Source organism: Eutrigla gurnardus, assembly GCF_963514095.1.
Source record: "Eutrigla gurnardus genome assembly, chromosome: 17".
Classification (NCBI taxonomy): Eukaryota; Metazoa; Chordata; class Actinopteri; order Perciformes; family Triglidae; genus Eutrigla; species Eutrigla gurnardus.
Window position 1 is genome coordinate 15,051,562 of NC_139928.1, and position 14,717 is coordinate 15,066,278.

The 14,717-nt window shown below is 42.3% G+C and overlaps 3 protein-coding genes across 5 annotated transcripts; 1 reads left to right on the forward strand and 2 right to left on the reverse strand.

Moving 5' to 3' along the window:
* Window positions 1-263: 263 nt before the first annotated feature.
* On the reverse strand, window positions 264-6,059 carry krit1 (KRIT1 ankyrin repeat containing). The gene is made up of 17 exons (XM_084031379.1): window positions 5,855-6,059; window positions 5,064-5,233; window positions 4,659-4,815; window positions 4,408-4,500; window positions 4,181-4,310; window positions 3,852-4,095; window positions 3,577-3,692; window positions 3,253-3,396; window positions 2,992-3,148; window positions 2,556-2,663; window positions 2,313-2,469; window positions 1,997-2,148; window positions 1,737-1,903; window positions 1,571-1,658; window positions 1,279-1,485; window positions 707-823; window positions 264-599 (listed from the first exon to the last, which is right to left on the reverse strand). The coding sequence occupies exons 2-17, from the start codon at window positions 5,163-5,165 to the stop codon at window positions 510-512; spliced, it is 2,229 nt and encodes a 742-aa protein (XP_083887505.1). The 5' UTR covers window positions 5,166-5,233; window positions 5,855-6,059; the 3' UTR covers window positions 264-509.
* A 923-nt stretch (window positions 6,060-6,982) lies between these two features.
* On the reverse strand, window positions 6,983-9,220 carry rpz2 (rapunzel 2). Its single transcript, XM_084032131.1, has 2 exons — window positions 9,138-9,220; window positions 6,983-8,215 (listed from the first exon to the last, which is right to left on the reverse strand). Exon 2 carries the CDS (start codon window positions 8,164-8,166, stop codon window positions 7,480-7,482), a length of 687 nt encoding a protein of 228 aa, XP_083888257.1. The 5' UTR covers window positions 8,167-8,215; window positions 9,138-9,220; the 3' UTR covers window positions 6,983-7,479.
* A 2,573-nt stretch (window positions 9,221-11,793) lies between these two features.
* LOC311028447 (1-phosphatidylinositol phosphodiesterase) lies at window positions 11,794-14,576 on the forward strand. 3 transcript variants are annotated; one of them, XM_084033021.1, is made up of 4 exons: window positions 11,794-11,930; window positions 12,447-12,524; window positions 13,029-13,599; window positions 13,897-14,575. In XM_084033021.1, exons 2-4 carry the CDS (start codon window positions 12,460-12,462, stop codon window positions 14,302-14,304), a joined length of 1,044 nt encoding a protein of 347 aa, XP_083889147.1. In that variant the 5' UTR covers window positions 11,794-11,930; window positions 12,447-12,459; the 3' UTR covers window positions 14,305-14,575. The 3 variants fall into 3 exon arrangements, with proteins under 3 accessions (XP_083889147.1, XP_083889148.1, XP_083889149.1); XM_084033022.1 differs by lacking the exon at window positions 11,794-11,930 and adding an exon at window positions 11,934-11,975 and having other exon boundaries at window positions 13,897-14,576; XM_084033023.1 differs by lacking the exon at window positions 11,794-11,930 and adding an exon at window positions 12,879-12,903 and having other exon boundaries at window positions 12,467-12,524.
* Window positions 14,577-14,717: the final 141 nt, after the last annotated feature.

The following is a 14,717-nucleotide window of genomic DNA, read 5'->3' on the forward strand; positions in this document are numbered from 1 at the left end:
AATTATGCTTGATAATCAAATATTAGTTAATTGTAATAACATTTAAAGACAAAGTCTTCTTCTTATACTATAACCAGTGTGTTACATGGTTGCTTCCTCTATAACCTAAGATTGATTTCTTTGGTGTCAACAACCCACATCATTCCTTATTATTCAACTTCCCTTTTACCATGACAGGTCATGTTATAATTTTGCATAATATTCCATAAAATTAATACGTTTTTTGGAAATATATTGGTATATATCAACACAACCCAAACCAATACATCCTCATTCATACACCGGTTTATTAAAACAACTTTAAATAAAGATATTTACATGCACTCAATATATATGACTTGTCAAAATACACAATGTTAGGAAAGCTATCGGGAAGCCAAAGATACAAAAATGAGGCGCTTGTGGAGAGGCTGACTTTGTTCTTCATACAGAGTATTGCAGTCAAATGAGAATCAGTAGGAAGAACCTGCACTGGGATCTGTGGCAGCTGGCCTTTCTTCAACAGTTTTTCAGCCATAGGCATATTTGTCCATCACACTTTTATCATTCGGTGTCATCTGTCCACTCAACTTCATCAAGAGCTTCACAATAAGGCCAGCCTGGAAGAAAATAATGAACATAACTCAGACAACATACCGTCATTATTTGTATACAGTATTTTTTGTGAACCGTTTGAATGGTTTTGGATTGTTCCTGGAAAAATCACCTGTTTTGTGTGCACAATGAAGTTCATTTTATTGTCCCCACTGTGGATCTGGAAGTACTGGTCAGCGTGTCCCAGCTGCCACATGAAGGTGCTGTACTCTAAACTGATGAGAAGGACCTGGGAGTGCATGGACAAAGGAGAGACACCACATAGGCTAAACCAAGTTCTGATGTTTAAATTACAGAAGGTATCATATTTAGTATCTCAGCTCTTCTTTAAAGCTATATGATGTATAAAATAATGCTCAAAAACAATACTAATTCAAATTATAAATCAAGTGGAGTGTTCAAAAATAAGACTTCATTTATATTTTTTATGGCAGCAGCAAATGGAGATATTCTACATTTAGTGCATCATTTTATGTGGTACTTTGAAAAATAAAAATAAAAAAAATTAAAAGTTCTGTCGGTATGATTTCTTTTTTTTTTTTTTTTAGTTTTTACTGATTGACTCCTATATCCTGGTTTAATTTCAGTTATGATACATTTTAAATATCAAATGACTTTGTAGATAACATGGGGAAAGTTAGCGTATAGCTGACATTTGCAACACATAATAAAAGATGGCGATACCTTGGTCTCCATATTCATGAGGTGCAGCCCCTTTGTGTTGACCCCGACGTAGACGCGGATCACTTTGTGGTTGCTGGCGCTGGCCTTGGTGTAGACCTGGCCCGTGAAGAAGGCTGCTCCGTAGGTCGGGATGTCCCAGCAGTTCTGCAGGAAGAGCCGCTGCAGGTGATGCATCTCTTTACTCACGCCCTCGCTGGTGCTCAGGGCCTGTGGGAGAGGGAGAGAACACCCTGTCAATCAAACCGGCAGTGGGATTTCATTGTAAGACTTACAATAAAACCTTCCAGCGTACTTTGTATTCATGCAGAATCCTGTTTGTCCAGTGGTACGCTTTGCTTTTCACTTTGGATATCGGTACTATTGATTTCAGGTTTTCCTCGCTGTTGAAAACAAAACACAAGCGTGACGTATCGCAGACATAAGAGGTCGGTGCAATGTGATTTGAAACAGTGCTTTACTTGAGGAACCCTTGCTTGTGCTTCTTGCTCTCATAGCTGCCGTATATGATCTGCAGGAGGAGGCTGGCCAGTGTGATCAGCTTGCTGTCCGGAGCAGGAAAGAAGCCCTTCAGGAGGCAGTGACGGGCCTCGTCGAACAGAATGAGGATGGCTAGAGGATCCTCCACCTGGAACGAAACATCCGATGTGGTAAGTCGACCACCATTAAACATTTCCAGGCTATAAACAAGCAGCTTCTTGTACAATAAGAGTGGAGGGACCTTTTTCTCAACGTCGAGAGGCAGCCGGACGTCCCTGCGGAGGAAGAGCTGAGGTGTTTCCCTTTGAGGGTCCAGCACCGTCAGATCAGTCACAATCTCGGTCCAGATGCGAAGGTGCTGCAGGGGCTTGTGGTACGGCTTCAGCTGCAGGTCTGACACACAAAATAAACGCCGGCGTTATCTCGCGTTGTGCAAAGATAACAAACACAAAAAGCTTATTGTAACGTGCATGTTGAGAAATCCTGAGGTTGAAAGATAAAAATATTTTTTATTGTATTTTTAGTACATTTGATCAAAACGTTCGATGTGAACTCACGGAGGTTTTCGGAGCAGATCCAGATGGTGAAGTACTGCTGGGTGTCCTGTGAGAGACGCATGCCCTCCATGATCTGCTGTACCGTCGTGTTGTTGCCGTGCTTAAGCTCCACGGAGCGATATGAGCCGTCCATGCGGTAGATACGCACCTTCTCATACTGTTGCAACACACAAACATAACCAAGTCAAAGAGAGATCGGCACGAACACTCTGGCGACCACACAGATACAGAAGTTAGACTCACAGGTTTGCTGCTGGTTTGCTGCAGGAGCTTCACCGTCTCCTCCCATTCGTTCTGCTTGTTCTCCTCACACACCTGAAGAGGCGATCTCTTCTGCTGGTCTTCTATGTGCTGTTGGCGGGAAGGTCAATATTTTGTTGAAATTAGCAACACGAGCAGCGACTACATCAATCAAATTCAAAATATGTCCAGTGTAATGAACATTCAATTTGTTGTTAAAACCTGCAACCACGTTATTCATTCACATTGAAGGCCGACAGTTTATCATGAAATTGATGTTAAATTAGACAAAAATTCAATTTAAGTAAAAAAGTAGCAAAAGGAAAACAGTCCCAATGTCTTGCCATTGTGTGATGCGTTTTTCTGTAATGCTTTTTTGAGATCTTACAGGTTCTACTTGATAAATGTTTCCTAATCAATAGTAGTGCACGTTTCGTACCCGGTCGATCTCGGGGTGCTGCAGCAGCAGTTGCACTATCTCCGCGTGGCCTCCTCTGGCTGCAAAGTGCAGAGGAGAGCTGAGCTGGCCGTTCAGCAGGTTTGGATTACAGTTCCCTTTCTCCAGTAACAGCTTGGTCGCCTCCACTTTACCGTGCCTGGATGGAACCCGATTAGACCTCATTAACGAGGCAAACCAAAAATCCCAAGAAAATAGCAACCTTTGGATACTCGGGGGCTGTGAGCTGAAAGTCGGACTCACCAGCAGGCGTAGTGAATGGGAGCCCAGTGGTCGCTGTCCAGCTGCTTGACTGAGAAGCCGCTGTCCAGAAGCTTAGACAGCAGCTCCGTGTCTCCTTCACAGGCACTGCGGTGGAGGGGGAAGTCGTCCACCCACTGGCGCTCCCTGCAGAGAATTTTTTTAATACCATTTTTAATTTTTCATGTCAGGTGGAAAGGGAAAGAAGGAAAGGGGGAGTCGGGAAAAGGTTGCAAAGGTCACAAAGAAATGAGACACAAAGAGGAGCAGCTTTTATAGGAAGTAACCGTAATGACAAGGTGGTTCATGTAAAGACAACCCCCTCACTTGTCTTCTGCCACACAGTTGGGACCGTGTTGCCACTTCTCCCTCTTGGGGATCTGGATCTTGGAGTAGTCAGGTGCTCCGAGCCCAAAGTACGGATTGATGATAACTTTGTCCACCTGCAAACAACAGGGCCAGATGAGCCAGACTAACAACGGGAGGGTCATTTAGTTCCCTGTATATCACCACCAAACTTTTTTTTATTATTCATCGTTTCAGACAAGCAGTGTCCCCTGGTATATACATTCCCCATCTCTCCGTTAAAAAAGCCGACTCACCCGGTTGGTATACTGCAGATCGGAGCTGTAGAGCGGGTTCAGGATGCACATGTCTGCCTTCTCCAGGGACATCATCTTGCTCTTGATTTCCAGGGCAGTGTAGCCCATGTGCAGACCCTCGACACTCAGTTTGCCCTCGCTGCTGTAGGCGGGGTTGCTGACGTTGGTCTTCACCCGCTCAACGGGCGCTGGTCTGAACAGGGCGGGGATGGCGTGAGGCACAGTGTGCTGCTCTGCTAACCACCTACGGAGGTCGAGGAGGCAGAAGTTAAAGCCTCATCCAAGAACATCGCTTTTTCCAAATGTTTTTTTTTCAAATATACACTCACTTGTCCAACGCCAGAAGCATCTTGGACGTGATGGAGCAGAAGTGAGTGCTGGTCTCGCTGCACACCCGCATGATGTCCTGGAAGCAGTAGAAACTCGGGCTCCCGTTGCTGTAGACGGGCTTGCTGTTGTCTGCTCAGAGGGATTCATTAACATCAAGAATGTCAACTTTAAAAATACTCAAAGCATCCATTAAGTGAGATATATTGTTTGTTTGTTTTTGGCTCACCTTTAACACTGACTGGCACGACAAAAAGCGAGGCCTCTTTTCCTTCATTGTCTCCATCGAGGGGGAATTTCTTCATATGCACCACACGCTTTCCTGAAACCAAATACAGCCTTGAGATCAGTGGCTGCCAGTCTTACAGGTCAAGTCAAAGACGTGCAGCCTCTGATGACAGGCGTCATAAGTAGACCACTTCAAAGAGTCACAAGCCCAAAACCATCGCTCGCGGAACTATTTGTGGTCGTGAAAGTCACCTATGAAGCCTTGGTTGTTGTAGATCGGTCGGATTGTTTCGTCGACATAATCCAATATGGATTTGGATTTGTCTCCTGCTGCTTGGATCTTCGTCGCCAGGAGGACTTTCTTTCTTTTCTTCTCCTTCCCCTCCAAAGGCACTTCGATCAGCAGGATCTGCACAGAGCCCAGCAGAAACGTGGAAACTAAATTGAGAATAGCGGACTGGATAGGTAGTTAAATGGCTGGTGTAGGTATTCTCCATTTCACCGTTTAGAAAAACACATTTTGGTAAACGCTGGTCAACATGTCATCATTTTGGTTAATTGAAGAAATGCTACTTATTGATGACCGTACAGCAACTGCACACTGTCATTTTGAACCAACGCAAACGACATTAAGCTTGACGAGTGCGAGACATTTACCTCATAAGCCTTGGCTCTGTACTCCTTGGAACTCAGGCTGACTTGACTCTTTGGGCGGATGACGGCTACAAACACATCCTCGAGGCTGTCCTCGTTGCCCATACTGCTGACTCGTTCTCAGTCCCGGCAAAACATTGTACACAAGGGCCAAATGCTGTGGAGAGGCATCCCTGAAACAGATCATCACAGGGGCAAAGTGTATTGGCCCTTTAAGGGAAATTAGATATTACTTATGTGGGCAACAACAGGCGCTGGATGCAACCTTTAACAACCAGAACAGACTGCGTTTGAGGTTTAAAAGATTGAATATACATTAAAAACCTAATACATTATATTTCTAACGTGTTATGCAAAATACACAATCAACCGTTATACAGGATATTCACCAAGTGATGCCTTGGCTGCGATATTAGACAGCTTACTTTCACCAAGCCATATCAACGTGTTATAATAATAATGCATGTCGTAGCTATCTGCATTGTCGGCCTATTAGGATTTAGCTACTGTTCAAAGATTAAAAGTGAAATCAAGAAACACTCAGAAACAACTTGTTGAGTTCAGAGGGAGGTCACGCCCCGGAAACCAAACTCTCTCGTCTTTAAACAGGTATATTATTATATTAATACATATGCCATACTTTATACTACACCCCGTGCTGCTGAATCATGTCACTAATCCGCCACAAACACGGTTCAACTTTTTGGGGGGGTCTGAATCAGCAGCTGTAGCCGGGATGCTACACTCGTCATCACCGTTTTTTTTTTTCCGCTCGATGAGCAAATGAAACTTACCGAAGCGACGTCACCTTTTTCTCCCCTCAAAACAGACCAAACGCAGCTTTTCTCGGCTCCCGGTGAGTTCCAGCTTGTTGAACGTAACCCGTTGTCGACCGGGAGACTGCCTCGGGTTAACTTACAGAGCGTATATGAGGGTTGAAGGAGTCGCAGGCCTGTAACTTGGGGCAGGGCTGCACTGTCGGACAAACAGAGGAATCGCGTTACGTTCCATGACAGCGGCTACAGTTGGACAACAGAGTACTCTGGCGGCGAGGGGGACTCAGTGCGGCAGCGTTCAATAACCTGCTATATGCCCTCACTATAAGAGCTGATTCTTTTAAATGAATGTGTGGAAGATACAGTATGCAATTACAAAGATATTATATTTAATCAATTAATGATTTTCGGTTAGTATTTCTCTTTTCCCACTCGATTGAACGTGAAGCGACAGCTAGCGGTTGGTAGACCTGGAGACTGGAAATAGGGGAAACATGCTAACACCTGCCAATGAATCAATAAAACGTAAAAACGATCATTTGTTTATTTAAAAGTAAGGGGTTAGGACTATTCTTGATTCTGAGCCGTTACCAGGCAACCAGTGACGCAAGTAGGCCTACCCCCCTCACAAATCTGCGACTTTTCAACTACTTTACTACTTTTTGCAGATAATTAATAAAATGTGATACAACGTTTAAGTTTAAACTAGCCAGCAGTTTCCCCCTGTTTGCACTCGTCATGCTAGGCTAAGCTAATCTGCATTTTATGGAGGTAGATTTGTGTCTTTATTAATCAATCAAAAAAAAGGTTGCTTCAATCAAAAAAAATATTTTCAATAAAAAAAAAACCTTTTCAATCAAAGAAAAACAGTGTTCAAATGCATTTTTTTTTAAGTCTCAACCATATTTTTGCATTCAAACACTTTTTTTCTATGATTGAAAAGGTTTTTTTTTTATTGAAAATATTTTTTTTGATTGAAGCAACCTTTTTTTTTTGATTGAATAATAAAGACACAAATCTACCTCCATACAAATCTACCTCCATACATTTTCCCCTGGTTATATACCACTATATAGTGTTAGACACATACTTCCCCTGTTGACAGGTTTCTCATGATCGACAATGAAGGTAAGGAATGACGTCAAATGATGTTTATGAGTTTATTGTTTGTCTGGTATATTGAACGTGATGTCATGAAGGGCTAAAGTAATATTCAACAGAAGCATTAACAGGTGTGACTTCCAGAAGAGGGGGGTTGTGTGTGTTGCCGTGCCCCTGTACATGGCCTTACAACACATTCACAAGTACAGCATGGTGTTTATATATAGATTGTTGTTTTTAGTGTGGATGAAATTGATTTCACAAATATACAACTTTATCGACTAATAATATGTACATTTTGATTATATAAAACTTCAGCATATATTTGCATGGAACACAAAGCGTCTCAAACATATAGTGGTCTCTTTGAAATAACAAAAAAATGACATACAATAACTAAAATGCTGCAAGAATATCAATGAAAGCATGGCTTTGGTTTTGTTTAGATATATATTATAATATATTTTGGGTTTTTTTCCTCATTGGTCCACAGCTGAGAGTCGAAATTGTTCCCCGGACGTCCCCTCTCCGCTCGCCCGTGTTCAGGAAGAGTCGTCTTTGCACTGACTGAGCACCTCCTGCATCTTCTTCTGGATGTCCTCCACCCTCTTGCCCCACTTCTGCCGCACCTCGTCTTCGTCGTCCTCTGTGACAGCGGTGTAGGCCATGAGGGCGATGAGGCCCATGTGGAACAGGTGGGTGATGTGTGAGCAGCGGCGCTCCATGATCTCACGGTCGCCGTTGCAGCTGTCCAGGTACACCTTTAGCAGGGGTCTTCCAAACAGCATCTTGGTCCCCATCACACCGCGATAGTACACGTCCAGGCTCATGTCACTCTTGTCTTTCTCATAAATCTTCTCAAAGGCCGCCATGTAGCGCTGGGTGTTGTCTGGGTCTTTCTTCACCTGTGCCACCATGTTGTTGAAGGCGTTGTACTGGTGCTTGATGTACTCCTCGTACTTGCCGTAGGTCTCGTTCACCTCGTCGATGCGGATCCGTCTCAAGCATTGTCTGTTCTTTTCCGAGATGGTCTCCAGTTTGCTGTGGAGCGGCTGGAACTCCTTGTCTAGCTCGTGACCCTCCTCCTTAATCAGGCCCTTGCGAGCCACCCCAACCAGGGAGGAGACGATGCCAAAGATGGGGTCGATGGAGGAGGCGAAGGAGGACACCTTCTCCACGCAGCACAACACCTTGACTACAGTTTTTCTTATCTGTTGTGCGTCTGCCATCGCTGCTGTTTTTTTCTTCTGCCACGATAATGTTCGACACAATGTGAGTCTGGAGGGTTGGAGGGATAAACAAACAAAATATGTTTAACATATATGTTAAATATAGCAAGTATATCTTTAAAACTGAATCCATACTCTGCATGGCAGCTAACAGCTTTACCTAAAGGATTGGATACAGAGGATCTTAATGGCTGCCTCTTCTCGTAATACCCTAAAAAGTCAGCTCATGGCTACCTCTCAGGTTACTGTTGCTACAGCACACATGTCACCAGCTGCTACATGAACGCCGTATTGTAGACGGGTCGCAATGAGGAGTCATGTTGTCTGCATGGATACAGAGCTTTAACATGTAGGAAGGAACTAGGGCTTAAATAAACTAATATTTCCATTATTGATTCAGCATTTCCAACCAGTTTATTATCATAAAATGTTTGTTTTTGATATTCCACAATGTCAGAATTAAGCATTATTTAGCAAATATTGTGTTTTTGGAAATAATTTCATAAAATATAGTTTGATATAAAGCACTTAGTATTACAGATGACATATCAGGAAACTACAACTAGTTCCTGAGAATCTTCCTGCATCTTCCTCATAGTTTTGACATTAATCATCCTTCTCAATGTTGTCCTGCAGGAAAAATAACTCCACAGTGGGTGTGTCTTCCTAGTAATACAAGAGTGAAAGGAGATACACAAATGGTTATGTGTCCTGGCCTTCATTGTATCATCTTCATCAATTTAAATAACCTCCAGTGGCTGTTTTAGCTCCTTTGACTTCAACTCAGGATGTATTACTTTTGTTTGTTTTCGAGCCTGTTTTTCTCATTTCCTGATTCCCAACCACACATGAATCCACCATCTTTCACGCTCACTTCATCAGTCGGTCCTAGCTGACTCCGTTATCACACACAGAGATTAAACATCCTTTATATCATAGATTAGAAAGCACTGAGACTCATGTTTACTCACCAGAGATAAAACCTGCTGGAATCACTCTGTCTACTGAAGCCGTCTGACTTTCGTTTCCACCATTTTCCTCCCTTGTCTAGAAGGACAGCCCCCCTCCTGCCAAATAAGGGAGTGAACACAAGGAAGTGACTCATGCATGCACCGTGCTGATTGGATGAGGGGAGTTCCTCCAGATGCACTGCGGCTGCAAGCACCAACCCAGTCTGCAGCACAGGCATGCTTCCCCTTTATCCACCAGGCATTTTGAGGGCCGGTTTGGAGCCGGTGCCTCATTGCGAACCAGTTTCCTGACTGTTTACACACAAAGAACCGGCTCTGGTTCCAGAGCGACACCAATTCTGAATGAAATCCTTATTATATCCTTTTCATTGTGTTCTTTTAAGTACTGGTCCCCACACCTTCCAAACCAGTATAGGTGACAAGATATCCACCATTATTAGTTGACAGAAGTGAAAGACGATCTCACACTTGTTAATAGCCCATCATTTCATTTACAGACTGATTATAGAAGACATATTTTCTCACTGTCTCAGTTGTATCAAGACATGCAGGTAGGTTTGGTATTATTTGCCAAGAGTTTGACATACAAGATGAATGGAAATAAATTGAAATTTGCTTCAAAATTACATTTGAAATTGTCACAAGCATTATTTTTTTGCAGATACAATGTCAAGGTTAAGGAACAGTTTTCATAGTAATTATTTACTATTACAGTCAACATCTCAAACAGAAATATCAAGACAATGTTGATACAGTATCCACAATTATGCATTTATGAGAATGCACAAAAAAAATTGAAGTATGACTTTTGATACAAACTGTACTGTATATACTATTGTTTGATGATTGATCGATTTGTTGGTGATTGGTGGTTTTTATTTTCCACCAAACCTGCAGGATTGGTCCACTCTCGGGTAACAGCTCTGGGGTAACAGCTCTGGGCCATGTGCGAAGACGAGGTAGGTGAATGTATGCAGTCAATTTCATTCACAAAGGTGCTCGAAGATTACATTTAAATAATTGTCTGTTAAGTGAAAGGAGGTAACACCCGGAAAAACTGCTGACTTGCAGTTTTTCTCCTTTGCATACACACAACAATGGAAAACGAGACTTTCATTTATCAACTAAAAGACTGCAGAGTGCTAAACTTTCAGAACAATCCCATTGTTTTCACTGAAATAGACATTCTAAATCAACCAGGACTCAAATCTAAAGCATTGTCACTTTTATGTTTCAAGCCTTTTGTACTTGTACTGTAGGAGTACTAAAATCTAAAACCAGGTTTTGACAATACAGTACTTTGGTGCCATCTAGTTGTAGTATCAAGAATTACATGTCCAATGAATGACCAGTGTTGTCAATTCAGTTTAATCAGCTCGGGAAACACATTTTCCATTAACTTTCTATGTTTCCATTGGTAAAAGTCAATGAGAGTGTGATTAGCTCCTAGCCTTCACCTTGATTCACCTAGCTACCTTCTATTTTACACACTGGATATACAATCATTGACAACTAATCAAATATTACCCAACGGGACAAGAAAACATCCCTCATGTAATATTTGCCTTTACTGATATGAGCCAAAAACAGAAAACACCTGCAGACTTCTCCATGTACTTCATTCCCACAAACACACACCAGATACACTTTCCCTGACCCCCTCAGGGCTGAGGACACCGCCTCCATCTGTGTCCTCTGAGGGATGAAATGTTCAGTGGGATGCTAAAAAATATTAATTTCAAGCACAGTTGTCATAATGATGTCACACATGACAGTGGGGGACCGCTGTGGTGTAAACCAGTAGACGATCTTTCTGAAACCTGGTCCACCTACAGCTAAAGACAATGTAATGTATGTACAGTCGCAATACCTGCACCATGGTGTGGCAGGTTATGATCAACTTTGTTAATATCAGATTTGTGCATGAGGAGGTTCTTTATGACCAACCCAACCGACTCTGTATGTGAACTTCAAGACATACTAATAAAACATCATTATAGTGTACAATAAAGCCATTTCATATTTTCAGTGTTGTGTGTTTCTGTTATATTTACTTTATTTTTCCTATAATTTCATTGAGCCAAACATAAGCTCAAATAATGCCACATTTTTGTTCTTAATAATGTATTCTTGTTGCCTGTTGTATGTTAAAGAATTTAAGAGGACCTTACTCCATCCATTTATCTACATCAGCTCTCTCTATTGACATTCTTACTTTTGTATTAATACACATCTTGTAAATATTGGGCCTATTTTTGGGCTTTCGCTAACTGATAGAACCCGCGTGGGAACACATTCACCTGTACTGGATGCACATAGATAAACCCCTTAATGCTGTTGGAACTAAAAACAGTTATCTTCCTTTATCAAGTCACACTACCGACCAAATTCAATTCTGTATATTCAGTCCTTTTGAGACATTGAATAGTTTTATTTAAAAATAAGACGAGGTATTATCCAGTGTTATAGCAGGACAAACATTCCCAATGTGGAAACTTTTAACACCTGACCAGAAGCCCAACCCTCTTAATTCCCTTAATCCACATTCTTGAGGTGACTTTTGCATTGCTGATGTGTTTCTGAGCCACAATAAATGAGAGACATGATCACATAAATACCGCTCGCACACAAAAAAAACCTCTACTCCCACCCCTGCTGTGTAACGTAGGGCTCAGCCTCTCCTCTATGGTATTTCCCACAATAACATCACAGGTCGACACACTGACCATTCCACTCCTCTCTCTCTCCCCTGGCACCCGGACCGGACTAAGGACGAGCACCTCCTGGTAAAAGGTATGAACTGGAGCCGACGAGAGCGGCACATCAACACATCAGCAGGTTTGACCGCAGCAGCGGTGGATGCTTTGGTTCAGTTTTGGGATTAGAAAGGTTTAAGCCGGCCATTGAAACAGCCCGGAGGGGTGAGATGACCTCGGCTCGGCACCAGGATCGAATGTTTCCAGTTTGTTTGGTTTTTATATTGGCTGGCAGCCTGGCACACTTTAATGAAGGGAACATTTTTATTCTCATGTTAGATCAGAGAATTAGAATTGATGTGAAATTTAGTTTAAATATGACCTCACTGTTTTTATTCTCAACCGACATCAAGCAAATGTTGATTTTCCTCAGGTTTTAGCCACCTTTTGCTGCCTGTCCTTCGTCATATGTATTGGTTATTGCTCTGATTGTTCTGTCGACCAGTTTGTTGATAATTTATTGAACTAATTCATTTATCATCTTTTTGGCCAATTTGTTTTACTCATTGAAATAAATGTCTTACCTCACTTTTACTTCCTTGATGATAATCAGAACTCATCGATCAATGATGGATGGAGGTGGTCCAGTGAAAATGCAGAAGCTGTTGATTGAAGTGATGGTGCTAGTGGGGTGAGTAATCTTAAAATATATCTGGCTGATAACAAACTTAACACCGCTGTTTTTATACATATATGTTTTAATATGCCTTTTTTTTATCCCAAAGGCAGTTTTTAAGCATCAGTTTCTCGACTCAATAAATATCTACACGATGAAAAAAGGACAAATGAGAAAGACTTTACAAAGCTAAATGTATCTAAGTCTATGAGCTTTAAAATATGTGAAATACATTGATAAATACACATAGCTTCAGAAACTAAATGAAAACCAATCTATTTCTTTGCATTCCCATAATATGTTTTATATCACTTTATTTATTTATTATTTATTTATATTTATTACTTTATTAATTCTTGTTTATTATAGTCATATTGATCAAGAAATCCAAAAGGTAATTCAAACCATGCAACGGCTTCTTAGATAAGGATGAGACTCCAGCCTTTTACAATCTATAAGAACAAAATAATCTATGAAAACGTTGATGTATTTATTACAAAAAAATCTGTTCTGTTTTAGAGTCACTGGTTTGAGTTACGGTGCCACTCAGAGACCAGACTACGATGGCACGCCCAACCCGGAGTTCCTAAACCCGTCCTGGATGGCTAGCATCCCTGATGACCAGCCGCTGTCTAAGGTCACCATGCCTGGGACCCACAACACCATGGCCCTGTACGGCGGTGTGTACGCTGAGTGTCAGACCTGGAGCTTGGCCACCCAACTCCGAGCTGGTGTCCGCTTCCTTGACATCCGCCTCCGTCACGTGAAGGGGAACCTCACCATCCATCACGGGGTGTCTTACCAGCGGGCGCACTTCGGCCACGTGCTGGAGGGCGTGGCTGACTTCCTTCGAGGGTATCCCAATGAGACGGTGCTGATGCGCGTGAAGGAGGAGCACAGTCAGACGAATGGCATCTACGGCGCTGTGGTGGACTGCATCCATCGCTACGCTAACTGGGACCTGCTGTGGCACAGCCGGCTCATGCCAACCATGGGACAAGCCAGAGGGAAACTGATCATTCTGCAAGACTTCTCTGGGCCAGACTTGGGGATGCGCTATGGCTCCTTGGATATAGCTGATCACTGGAAGGTATGAAAACACAACAAAAATCACACAAACCAAAAAGCCCACAACGAAGGGAGAAAAGAAATGAAGATGCGAGATCTTCTAGATCTTGTAAGATGTTCCAGTTGAGTAGTGGCTATTGGCGTTTGAGGCTTACCATTACATTCTCCAGCAAGCAGTGTAGAGAAGTTCACAGCTACAGCTTGTTTTGCAAATATGAGGGTTAGGATCCAAAACTATGGCTGTGGACGCCAGCATCATCAGAGGTTCATAAAAAAATGTCTAAAGAAATGAAAAGAATGCTTTCTCTGTTCTCTGTAGGTTCCCACACTTCTGCATGTGGAGGAGAAATGGCAGAGCGTCTATAAGCACCTGGAGGCTGCACCTGGAGGAAATAAGGCCCAGATTTTTCTCACCTTTAGCAGTGGAGCTGGTGTCTTCGCGTTCCCGAGAGCCGTCGCTCTGTCCATCAATCAACAACTGTACGACTACCTGAGGACAAAGACGGGCCTCCACCAGCGCCTTGGAATCATATGCATGGACTTTCCTGCTGCTCCTCTTATTCAAATGATCATTGACTTCAACCTGAATGAGGTGGTAAACAGCAGAGAGGTCTTCAACAAAATAATCAGCAGGTCCACTTTTAAATATACGCCCTCGCTGAGAAATAAGATGGCCGACGATTTACTGTTCTCAGCCGAAATCAACCACAGGGGCACAGTAGACTGATCAATGACCATAATATCAATATAGAGTCTCAATACTGCAGGAGTTGTTACCTTACTCCTTTACTGTAACAAACATGATTCGCTAGAGATACTGGGAACAAAATAAATTTCACATAAAAATTCAGAAATGGCAATGTGTGAAGTTTTTTGTGTAATAGTTAACTGTAGTGAAAACTGCTAACATGTGTTGTAATTACTGTTTTGACACATTTTGTTCATTTACATCACCAGTCAGGTCATTTGGTAATTGCAATGACGTCACAATCCACCAAATAAATAACAATAATTTTCCACTCAGCCTAAAAATAATAACTTGTATATCACTGCCAGGTTTTGTGTCGCTACCAAGCGTTATGTTTTGAGACAGGACTGATGTTAGTGGTCACGTTTCATTGGAATTGACTTCAGGTTGTG